Raw genomic sequence first — 12,386 nt, 5'->3', positions numbered from 1 at the left:
AAATCACATTGTTTCCAATCTTCTGTGATGGATAAGTAGAGGAAATCAATAATTATCACCAGGGCTGCTCGGCAGGAGGGGAGGATAACAGGGGAACCAGCATGGAGCTGCTCACTCCCTGACATTCAAGGTCGGACGTGCCCCTCCCGCTGCTCCTTTCCCCAATCCATTCCTCCACACAAAAGGCAGGAGGGAAGGACAAACACGCAAAGGAGACACAGAAATCAAAGGGATGAAGGAGATCAGGATAAACCCCCACAGAGCTCTGGCAAAGGCCGGGCAGAGCCCGGCACATCGGCCAGCAGGTGAGGAAGGATGGGGGACCCCGCTGGAGATGGGATAGGGGCCGGCTGCTCCGGGAAAGCCAGGGATGCCTGGAAGCAAGGCTTTGCATTGCAGACATCCCAGCCCAGCTTTGCTCTGGTTTTGTGGGGTTTATTTTGATTGTTTCCCCCTGCCAGGTCAGATTTCCAGCTGCTGTAGCAGACAGGCCGGCAGGAGCAGAACGGAGGCTCCCGAACGTGCCAGCACAGGAATTTGCCAGGAGGGGAAAACTGAAAGTGAGACAAGGCCGGGTAACAGCAGGACTGCTCTCTCACCCCTTCCTCCTGGGTTCATAAATACAACAGAGAAATTCAGCACAAAGCTGGTTCAGCCCCAGACTTCTTCCTTCTCCGTGCACCCGAGTCAGTGCCAGGCACGGAGAAGGTCAGAGAGAAAGCCAGCGTGATTCCAGCAGACAGAAATACAGTGCCCAGTCCTCAAAGTCAAAAGGGATGAAAGCCAAGAGACACAACTAGTGTCTAGTGAGGGGTTCCTTTGCCATCATCAGGTTTCAAACACCAGGAGGAAAGGTTTAACAATCTTCCTTGAGGAGAAAAAGCAAAATCCACCCAGCGTGCTCATCCAAGGTTTCCCCCGCCTGCCAGTGATCCCCGCTGCCACCTTCCCTCCCACCTGCCCCCGGCACGATGATGCATTGCCCCTTGACCACACAAGGAAGCCATAAAGCAGGGCTGAGGGACGGGGCAGAGCAAGACAAATGGATTTAATATCAGCCCGAGCAGAGCGTGGGCTCTCGCATGCACCAAATGAATTATTCATTTGGGATTCAGGCAGAGCCTCCATCTCGCACTGACCCACCACCCCCACGGGCACGGGGTGTCCAAGAGGATGTGCCGGGCAGTCCACTGGGCTTTGGGGTACAGCTGAGAGCTGTGCCAGGGCATCTGTGTCAAACCAGCTTGGGATGTGAACAAATAACTGGGCTGATTGTCTGATAAAGACAATTCCCATCCTGGCGTGGTGGTGGTAGCAGCCCCCCATCCCTCTGACCCCAAACGTGAGGATAATCTCCTCAGGGCTCCGAGTACCCCCAACAAAGATGACGTTGTGCCTGTGCCCCCCTCGAGCCGTAAGTGCCGCTAAAAGCCGGGATTAATGAATCCCTGAGTGCCCCAAGCTCCACTGTCAGCACGAACCTGCTCCGGTCTAATGGCCCCATGATAGGCACAGCCTCCTTCCCAGGGGAGCGCGGGATGAGACAGAGCTGGGGGAGCTAAACAATCCAACCCTATCTTTTCCCCCACCACGTAGGAATTAAGCCTATTTTTTCAGCCTTCAAATACTGGAGGATTTTCTTTTTTTGGTTTTTTTTTTCCCTTGGTGACAATTCCCACAGGCTTGTTAAGTGTCTCATCTCAGGCTGATGAAGGCTTGGAGCAGATGTTAGGAGTGTGTGCTTCCCAGGAGCCAGGGTGCAATCCTGGCAGCTTCCATGCCAGGCAAACCAGGCAGGGGAATACAACCCCTTCGGAGAAAACAAAGCCAAACAGAAAACCAAGGAATTGTTATTTCTAAACTTTGCAATGTGGCACCTCCTGCCCACCAACCTTCACCTAAGTGGGCTTAGGTCTTCCCTTGCCAGCTCCAAGGTCCATGGGGATACCAGGAGGAGCTTTATGGCCAATGAACTACCACGGAGCCAGAGTCCAACCCAAGGTCAGATATTTATTCAAAAAAAGTTAATTTTCCAAAATTCCTGATGTTAACCCTGGATCAAGCTTTTAGGAGGGGTTTTAGTGAACTTCCAGGGATGGGGGATATCCTGGATTTGGGTTCCTCAGCGGCATTGAGCAAGGCCTTCAGTCACACGGGTCTCATGCAATCCAAGCCCTCCTGACATGGGAACTGGAAAATACACAGGACTGAGGAAGGGCAGCCATCAGAGCTCTCCTCCACAGACACCACCTTACCAGCACCCATGGAATCACCAAACAGCACACTCCTGTTATCACAGACATGCCTGGTGCCATTTAACACCCGCTTGCCCTGCACCCACAGCATACTCTGGTGCCTTTCAGGATCCTACATGCTGTCAGTCAATCTATAAAAGATATTTCTACTCCTCGGAGCTGCCAGGATCCCTAATCTTCGCCTCAGGGAGTCTGAATACAAAGCACGCTCCCTATGCGAAGGCAAAACGCTCACCAGGTGCTCAGCAGTTTCTCCTTGGGGATCAGTGCTGAGGAGTGGGAGCACAGCTGGAGACAGGCACTAGGGCACAGAAAACCCAACAAATCCCCACTTTCCTGGGGTCTTCTTGTGGAGCTTTGATGACATGAACACTGCCCAGCCCTTGTGGAGTTTGCACAAGAAAAGGAAACAAGAAAAGCCATGGAGATGGGTGTAACACCCACCCTCAGCAGGTTTGCTCCCGTGCCTCTTGTCCTGCTGTTGTCAATCCTCTGCCCTTCCCCAGGCATTGAGAAGGTGCATCACGGTCCTCCCAGGGGTCAGGAGCACTCAACACCCCACCTTCCTCCAGCTGGCAGAAAGGTCAACACCACCAAAAACCACGGTTTTACATTATCACTGTTTTCCTCCATTTCTGGCAAAGTGACATTACTTCTCAATTCCAGTGTTTCGCTAAAATTAGTATTTGTTTTCCCATGATGAGAAATGTCATTTTGCCATACAACCATGTGTGCTTTCTGTGTGTTGGTTCAATAGCAGAGGAACGTCTCGCCAGGAACGCTCCGTTTGCAGAAAGCCCTCCCTCCGACAGAGCGCTTCGGCTCCTCACAGCAATCTCCTGGTGGGAACAAAACCATCCCTAAGGGTCAACCACAAAACTCATAGGAATCCCCCAGCCGTGCTGTTTGAGAAAGGATTCTCGGGGTTTCCTGGTTGTTGGAGCCCTGGCATGGGAAGGTGTCACCATCCCCGCTTTGGCCAGGGGGGAACGAGGCTTTGTGTGGTGAAAACTTACACAAGTTCCCAGGTTTAGAGCAAACCATCAAACAAGCTTCTCCACAGCTTGAATCCCAGCTTTGCCATCTTCACATATCCAGAGTTACAGGTGAAGAAACACCTTGGGGGGACTCCCCAAGGAGCATCACAGCCAAGCATGGTGGTACACGCATTCCACCACCTGCACCAAAAGAGATCCAAGTTGGACCTCTTCCCATCACAACCCCCCAAACCAGCCCTGAAGCACTTTGACCATCTCCTTCTTCCCAACCCTTCCTTATCCTGGTGGTGTTGACCTTCTAGAAGCTATTTGGAACTGATGAAACAGGGTGAGCAGAAAGCCCTCTCCTCTCCCCTCCTTCCAAGCAGCATGCAAAACCAATACCTTAACTCGGGAGAGGAGAAGGAAAGGCCGGCCCATAGAAAAAAAAAAATAATGCTTCAAAGGTATTTGGGAAATATTCACCACAAGGGCAAAAGGAGATGAAAAGCAGTGAGCACTGTTGCCATACTTATAACCTCGCACTGCAGGACTCCAGCAGGCAGCAGCACGCTGGTGGTGTGGCCGGGGAACCCAAAAACCAGCACAACAATTCCAATTAACGCCGAGAATCAGAGCAGCCCCATGGCAGCCGGGCCCGACGGCAGCTGCCGGCTCTGCTGGGGAAATAACGAGGCAGATGAAAGAACCCAGCCAGAGAGCACGGCACTTTGAAGGCACCACATCACAGAGGTGACTTCCAGCAGGGTGGCAGTGGCACTGGCACCACCACCCATACCCTCACCACGCTGCTCACCAGGTCTGGCCACTGACCAGAGCACACCGAGAAACCACAGGCTGACCACTGCTCCCTGGAGCAAAACCACACCAGGGGAAGTACTGCCTACTGCACAAAACAGTTTGTTTGGGGACAAACATTTTGCCCTGAAACAAACACCAAGGGCTTGTTGCCCAAAGCCAACCTTACCTTTGCAAGCCACGTTGTTCTCGGGCTCATAGCCAGCCTTGCAGGTGCAGCGGCCGATGGGCACCATCCACTCGCCGTCGCCATTGCAGTACAGCTTGATGGGCACGTCCACCTCCTCGGCGTTGGGGATGCAGGTGCCGCGCGCCGTCACCAGAGAGGTGCTCTCCGCGCCCGTCATCGTCTCCGGGAAGATGGCGAAGTTCTGCACCACGCTGGGGCACTTCTTGAAGAAGACCCTGACAGACAGCAGAGACATGCAAGCCCCGTAGTCCTGGAAAGCCAGGTAAAAGCCATTGCGGGTCAGGGGCCCGAAGCTTCTCACTTCCGTGTTCACCTTCATCAGGCGGCCCCCAAAGTCCACCTGGGAGAAGCTCTCGTCAGCAGCGATGGTGTCCACTTTGAGGTAGGGTGCCTCCGTCCAGAAGGCGGACTTCTTGGTGGCAATGACAGAGTCTGTCTCGTAATAGTAGAGGTTGAAGGTCTCCTTGCAGGAGCCGGGGACGTTGGGGAGGCTGCTGCAGTCCCGCACAGTGAAGCGCATCTCGGTGTAGATGCGGTGAGCCCCGCGCCGGTTGATGAAGGTGGTGAGGAGCCAGTTGTTCTGGTTGGGCTCGAAGACGTTGCACACCTGGTACGTACGGATGGTGTTGAGGTTCTCGTCGTAGCCACTGACTTCTTCCCACTGCAGAAAGGAGCAGCGAGAAGTGGTGAAAAGGAGGAAGAGGGGCCAGCGATGGCTGCTCACCCTGCATAGGGCAGGGCTGGGAGGACAATCCCACAGTTCCAAAGGGGATGAGAAATGTGGTTATGGGCACACAGTGTGATGTACATGCAGAAACCAGTCCAGGATCAGAAAAAATCCCCACCCTCTTACCCCTCCATGCCTCTCCCCATTGCTCCCAATTGATGTTAAGATGTCTTTTCCATGTGGGCAACTGCCTTATCTGCCCTGAGAAGATGTAAAAATGGGAAGAAAGATGGCCCAGGCACCTGGAGGCAGGAGGGAAGGCAGCACACGAGGCTACAGCTTCATTAAAGCCCGAGGCAGCACGTGGGCTGGAGAGCGAGCCTGACCCCAAGCTGCCGGCACAACGGGATCATTTCCCCCGGCAAAGAAAACCAACTAAATAAAACATTACTGCTGTGGAGAGAGGGAATATAGATTCGCAATTCGATTTATAGAAGGGCATTAATATAATCCAGGCTACAATTTCAATTAAGGGACAGCGGCAAACTGTGAATAGTCTATGATGGCATTAGAGTCCTACAGACAGATTTACAACCTCATAATCCATTCATTTTAACTAATCCATGTTTACAGTCTCCTCATAACAGCATTACTCATATGGCAATCTTTAAGCAGCTCCCTCAGTATCAGGGATAATTTCCAGGAGCGATGCTGCACCAGCCCTCACGCCTGTGTTTACACGGGCACAACGGGTGATGCTACCCTGCCCTGTCACACTGAGTCCTGACGAGATGATGCACCACAACAAACCCTGAAACCTCACAGATTTTCCCCCCTCTTCCCTTTTCCATTGAACAACCACATTTCTCATCCCCAGGCTTCCCTCCTGTGAACCACAGCCTTGATGTAACAAAACACAGCTTTTTGTTTTGCTTTCAAAGCAGGGTCCTCCTCATGCTGCCAACAAGCGCAGCAGAACATTCACTCCCAGGCCCACCTCCTCAGCTCTGCTGCGCTTAAGCCAAGATCAGAGCTCATGTTGTTGTTAAGCCATGGTTACCAAACCAGCAATAAAGCCTCCCTCATCCAGTCCAGTGCTCTTCCTTCTCCTGCCATGCTGGGAAAGTGCTGTAAAGCCCCTTGTCCCCCATGCACAAGGCGTGGGGATTCAGTGCCCCTTCATTACCAGACACATTTTCAGAGCAGGAGCCGTACAATCCTCCCTGACCAAGGGGGTTGCCATTGTTTGCTGTTCCCACCTGGGCTTTGCATCACAGCCCTGCCTCCAATTAAGGCCAGACAACGAGCTCTCCTCCAGCATTAACAGCAGTCCCATGGCTCTGCTGCCTTCACTGCAGGAATCCTCCTCTTCATCCTCAAAAACTTTAGTCTCAAAACTCAGAGCCAAAACTTGCCAACAAAACTCTGCTGCACTTCAAGGTTCCCTGCATTTAGGAACAGCACAAAATGCCCCTTGGAAAACCCTCAGTAGGGTCCAGGGCTGGATCCAGGCACTGCCTTGTGCATGCCTTGGGTTGAGCACTCCTGGTACCAGGCACTGGGAGCAGCAGGTCCCTGTGGCTGGAAGGACCCACAGTGCCAGCAGCTGCTGCCACCAACACTCTAACAGCGACAAATGCATCATTTTGATGAGATGCTACTAAATAATTCACAGGGAGCTGGGGATTAAGTCAATGTTGTTCTCTGTCTCCACTAAGATTTAAAGCACGTCCATCAGGAAGAGCAGAAGGAGAGCCCACAGCCCGTCCTGGGGGACCACAGCCCCTGCAGCCTGGCTGGCACCAGGCCCCAGCACGAGCATCAACAGCCTGGGCCAAATCTGTGAGCTGGGGTGAGCAGCCCCTCTGGGAGCTCAGCATGCCATGGGGAGATGCCACCACCCAAAGGGAACCAAAAGGAACCCAAAGCCTGCACAAAGCCCATGCTGATGGCAACCCCAGGGTCAGGAGACGTGGCTCATCAAATCCCTGTGCCTCCAGCCCCAAGAGAGATGAGAGAAGGAGCTGAAACCCAGCAGCCGCCAGGAGCCTCTCACACTGTCAGGAACAGTGTGACCAGCAGGACCAGGGCAGTGACCATCCCTGGGCACTGCTGGGGCACCTCCAATCCTCTTTCCAGTTCTGGCCCCTCATGACAAGAAGGACATTGAGGGGCTGGAGCATGTCCAGGGAAGGGAACAGAGCTGGGGAAGGGGCTGGAGCCCCAGGAGCGGCTGAGGGAGCTGGGAAAGGGGCTCAGCCTGGAGCAAAGGAGGCTCAGGGGGGACCTTGTGGCTCTGCACAAGTCCCTGACAGGAGGGGGCAGCCGGGGGGGGGGTCGGGCTCTGCTCCCAGGGAACAGGGACAGGAGGAGAGGGAACGGCCTCAGGCTGGGCCAGGGGAGGTTTAGATTGGATATTAGGGAAAATTCCTTCCCAGAAAGGGTTGTCCAGCTCTGTGACAGCTGCCCAGGGCAGTGGTGGAGTCCCCATTCCGGGAGGGATTTAAAAGCTGTCCATACAGCTCTTGTGGCACCTGGGGACATGGGTCAGTGGCGGCCTTGGCAGTGCTGGGTTAATGGTGGGTTTTTCCAGCCTAAAGGATTCCGTGATTCTACTATTTTAGATAAGAGACTTGGCATTTAAAATACTTTGTGGAAGATTTAATACACACTCCTGTAAAGCAGAAGCCTCCCCAGGAACTCTCAGAGGAGTGAGAATTGGATGGCTGCAGGGATGCACAGAGGGATGGAGGGATGTGCACAGTGGGATGCAAGGATGGGGCTGGGGAGGGGCTTTACTCTGCTGCTCTGCAGAGGGTGAGACCACCATGCCTTACAACACAAGCTCCCCGCCTGCCTCGCATAGGCTTTCAGTGACAGCAGCTGCAGGCAGCTATTTATATCCCGTCTCCATCACCTGCACGTGCCCCTCCTGAATTTTTCCAGCAATTTATCTGGGCCCAGAATTTTTCCAAAGCAATTCAGTAGCAAAATACCCCAGTTCAAGGGGCTCTGACATGTCTGGAGTGGATTTCATGCCTGCTGCAGGTGTGGCCCAGCTTTGGTGATAGTGTGCAAAATAATTTCTTTTGAAGACTTGGCCAAGCCAGTGACACCCTAACAAAGACACAGCCTGGCATCCCTTCCCCTCTGGTGCTACATCCTGGAGTCCCCAGGGGCTGCACCCAGCCTGCCTGTCCCACCGTGGTGCCCATCCATCAGCTCACATCTCCTCCCACCCGCAGCTCCATCTCTCACTTTTTCTGCCTGGAGAATGTGAGTCAGGTTATTTTATGCTTCCATTCCTCAAAGGCTCATATTATATAAAAAAGATGTTTTAAGTGCCTCAGGGTGTTTGGTTCCTCATTACTTCATAAAAGTGACATTAATAGCCAAGGAAGAGCACTGCCGAGTGCAATTATGGATGATGTTCCAGGTATGAAAGCTGGTTGGAGCCTGCTAATGTTTCCTAATTACAAGCCTTTTGGCACAGGGAGAGGGAAGGCACGAGCAGGGGGATGGAGAGCAGTGATGGGGCTGAACCCTTCAGGCGGAAGGAGGACAGGAAAGGCAAGGGAGAGCATGGAGATGGAGAGATAGAGACAAGCTCCATCTTCACCAAGGCCCCAGGACTGGCCCGGGGAAGGGATGCTCAGCCTGGCTCAGCCGGACAGCGATGCCCTGGCACCCCGTACCAGCCCTATGGGGCACTGCTGCTCCCACTGCGACTCCTCCGGCCTCCCAGCAGCATTTTACCCCTATAAATAGGGGGATTAAAAGCATGGACCCCCCACAGATCACATAAGGGTCAGCTGGACAAGTGGAACTTACCCCTGAAGGTGGGTTGGCGGTCCAGCCCAGCTCGGCTGTTGCCGTCCGCGTATCCATCAAAGTTTCTGAGGAAACAGAAGAAAGTAAACCAGTTATTCCCTAAGTTTTCCATTACACTGTAAGCACAGAGATGTGGGAAAACACTCAGTTGCTTTCCCAGAGCATGCACCTGACCCTTGGAGAGCTCGGGAATCAACAGCAGCTGCCCTAATGGACTCAAGGCAGTTTTGCTCCAGAGCAAACGGTGCAGGACAAGACTCCTTGCAAGGAGTCATGGCCTGAATCCAGCTCACACTGCCAGCTCTGACCCTTCCCTGCCCAGGAAAGGAAAATACTATCACCAACACAAAAAAAATTAAAAATTCAAAGATGCTGTATTTCACAGAGTCACATCATTCCCTACTTTTAGACACAACAAAAAAACCCCAAAACAACAAAACGCAACGAGAATAATAGCAAGAGCAACACCATAAAGAAACAGATGGGGAAAACCCTCCAGGTTTTATTTATTTGTTTGCAGCAGGTAGACATGCAGATTAATTGCCTCAATTCCTGTGTCCCGACCAAACAGGAGGAGAAGATGTGCCGCTGGCAACTGGCAGAGCTGAACATCCCCCATCCCTCCTCTTTCCTGCGTGCTCCCAGGTACTCACAGCAGTGCCAGGAAAAGGGGTGCAACCAGAGAAATAAAGGTCAGGAAATAAAAATCAGCCCAGGAATCTGTGCTGCCGCCGGGCTGCTGCTTTTAATCTCTCCACGGCTGCTCCCGCAATCACAAGCGGGAAACAAGACTCGGATTAATCTTCCAACCCCTCCCTTTGCCAGCCGCTCCGGGATGCGACGCTGGAGAAGCGTGAGCAGGAACTCCCCACCCTGACACGAGTGATAAACACTCCCAAAACCCCTCCCAGGGGTGCGTGAGCGTGGCCCTGGGGCAGGGAGAGCAAGGCAGTCCCCAGGCATGGAGAGAAAAGGGGCTGGGAGCTGGCGAAGCTTCTGCACCCAGAACAGGCCCCAGGATGCTGCGGTGGCACTGCCAGGGGGGCTCAAAGCCCACAGCCCCCCTGCTTTGCACGGTGCCAGGTCATTCCTGCTCACAGTGCCCTCGGAGAGGAGACATTCTGCTCCTGCTCCATATGGCAAACACAAAAGCGTGGTGACCTTCACGCTATCACACGTCACTTTATGGTTTTGGTCATTTTCCATTTGGCAGAAGGCAGCTAAAAACAAGGTATCCCAGCTGCAATTCCTCTCCAGCCTTGAATCATAGAATCCAGGAATGGTTTGGGTTGGAAGGACCTTAAAGCTCATCCAGTGCCACCCCTGCCATGGGCAGGGACACCTTCCAGTGTCCCAGGTTGCTCCAAGTCCTGTCCAACCTGGTCTTGGACACTTCCAGGGATGGGGCAGCCCCAGCTTCTCTAGGAAGCTGTGCCAGATCTTCATCACCCTCACAGGGAATATCCCATCCATCCCCGCCCTCTGGCAGTGGGAAGCCACTCCCTGTGTCCTGTCACTCCAGGCCCCTGACAAAATGGGGCCTCCAGCAAGGTTCTACTCTCACCACCGTTCACCTTCCTACCACCTCCGTGCCTTCCTTCCCTTCCAAACCCCTAATTAAACAGCCATTAATCCTTGCAGCAGCCCTTCAAATGAGCAGGAAGATGTGTGCAGGCATAAATGGATGAGGAGGTGGAAGCAACAGGCCATGCACACATCTCCCAGTGCCCCCTGCCAATGGGGAGAGATGCTCTGAGAGCCCCTAAAACACTTGGTGTTCTCCCCCAAAGCAAACAGAGTGTCCACACGGGGGAAACTGAGGCAGGGGAGAACAAGGAGACACAGGGACTGTGGTCAGGCTGGCTCATCCACCCTCTGTGATAAATAAAGACAGGCCCCATTACAGGAAGGGGACTTCTTCCAAAGGTTTATTCAGAAAGGCTTTTCACTCCATCATCTCCCTTCCTGCTCCACACACTTTCAGCTTCCTTCCCTGGGCTTTGACACAGGAATGTACTTTTGATAAAGCCCAGCTGCCCTGTGGGACGGCAGCACGCGAGGACCAGCTCTGCTCTGAGATGACACTCGCCAGGAGCCCCCCCAAAGTCTCACCCCTTCCCTTCTCTTGAGTTCCTCCCCAAAGGCTCCACGTTCTGGAAGGGAAGCAAGAAGGCACAGCAGCAATGCTTAAAAAAACCTCAAAATAATTAAGTAGATAGAGAAATTAATTAACAATAAATGAATACATGGAAAGGAACCAAGAGAAGCTTTCTCTCTGGATGCTTCTGGAGTCCCAAGGTGATTCTGTGGCCAGGGAGGTCGCACTCAAGAAGTTTCCACCGCAGATGCAGAGCTTGTGTTGCAAAATGGGGAATATGGAAAATTTTCTTAAGAAAGGACGCTCATTAGTGTCTGATCTTTGTAGCTTTCAAGCCTAATCAACAAGAAAGGAGATTTAAGCCGTGCAACAGCAGCTCACGAGCTCTAAGTGATGTCCAGGTGTTGGAAAGAGAAATTCCTTGTTGGTAGAATTGCCTTGCTAAGGTTTAGGGGCTCCACGCGTTTCAATGATCTCAGTCCTGGGGGGAAGGCTGACAGTGCTTGGGGAGAAGGATGTGCCACTGACAGTGGGCACACAGAATGTAGAACTTAGAGGCCACAAGGACATTTGGCAGAACCCCCACGACAAGGAAGAAACTGATAAAGGCAACCCAGCAACTGTGCTGAAATCAGCTCTGATGGGTCAAAGGCAGTTCTGGCAGGAGCAGATCATGAGCACCGACTCTCGGATCACTGACCCAAGAAACCACTGACCCAAAAGAAGAGAAAGACTGAGCACCTGGACTAATTAGCATGAGAAATGAGAGAATAGTTAATCAGTAGAAGATAGAATATTAATAAGAGAATATTGTAGCCAATAAATGCTAATTCTTTTGACAGCTAAAATGTATAAATAGTAAAAAGCTTTTGGGGTGCTTGAACACCACTGAGCACCCAGGCTTGGGCAGCTCTGAAATAAATAATCAATGTCTCTCTCAAGTGTGTAGTTATTGGCTTGCTGCACAGTGGATCTCATTTTTGTGGACAACACTTGCACTCCCATGGCTCCATGTTCCCAAAGCAGTTTGCAAAGCAAAGGAAGAAGAGAGCCTGACCCCCTATAGACCATCTCCTGCTCAGATCCTGTCCTATCCCTCAAGGACATTGCCACAGACAAGAAGATCCATAAACTGGCAAAATGGTTAATTTGGGAATTTTTTGTTAAATACAATAAGATGGTTAATTCCCTCCCTTCCAGTTCAAATTCCTGCTGAGTTCACCCAACCCTGTGACTGCAGAGGCACTGGCATCAGAAGGACATGGCTCAGCAACTTCCTATTGACCTCTCCTATTTCCTCTTGGAGGAAACCTTGGTTTTTACTTCATTTTCTGGGATGAAAAAGTGACACTGTGACCTTGGTGGGGCATTTATGGACAGGCTGCTCACAGCTATGACTGCTGAGCACCCTGCTTCAGCAGGAGAGGGTTTGCAGATCCCAAATCCTAGCAGAGAAAGTGGGAACAAGACAAAGATCCCAGCACCCACACCCCCAAAATATCCCTACAGGCTGGGGGACACAGGATCACCTCCCCCACCTATCCATCAC

General features: G+C 52.5%; 1 protein-coding gene across 1 annotated transcript in view; it reads right to left on the bottom strand.

Annotated features, from left to right (window-relative positions):
• EPHB1 (EPH receptor B1) overlaps positions 1-12,386 on the bottom strand; it is an 80,505-nt gene that overhangs the window by 46,045 nt on the left and 22,074 nt on the right. Inside the window, exons 2-3 of the mRNA XM_069024187.1 lie at positions 8,740-8,804; positions 4,221-4,902 (exon numbers count right to left, since the gene is read on the bottom strand). Of these exons, the coding sequence (XP_068880288.1) occupies positions 4,221-4,902; positions 8,740-8,804 (747 nt within the window). The remainder of the gene's footprint in view (positions 1-4,220; positions 4,903-8,739; positions 8,805-12,386) is intronic.

Source organism: Aphelocoma coerulescens, chromosome 9 (genome assembly GCF_041296385.1).
Source record: "Aphelocoma coerulescens isolate FSJ_1873_10779 chromosome 9, UR_Acoe_1.0, whole genome shotgun sequence".
NCBI classification, from domain to species: domain Eukaryota; kingdom Metazoa; phylum Chordata; class Aves; order Passeriformes; family Corvidae; genus Aphelocoma; species Aphelocoma coerulescens.
This window is presented reverse-complemented; position numbering and strand designations above follow the sequence as displayed.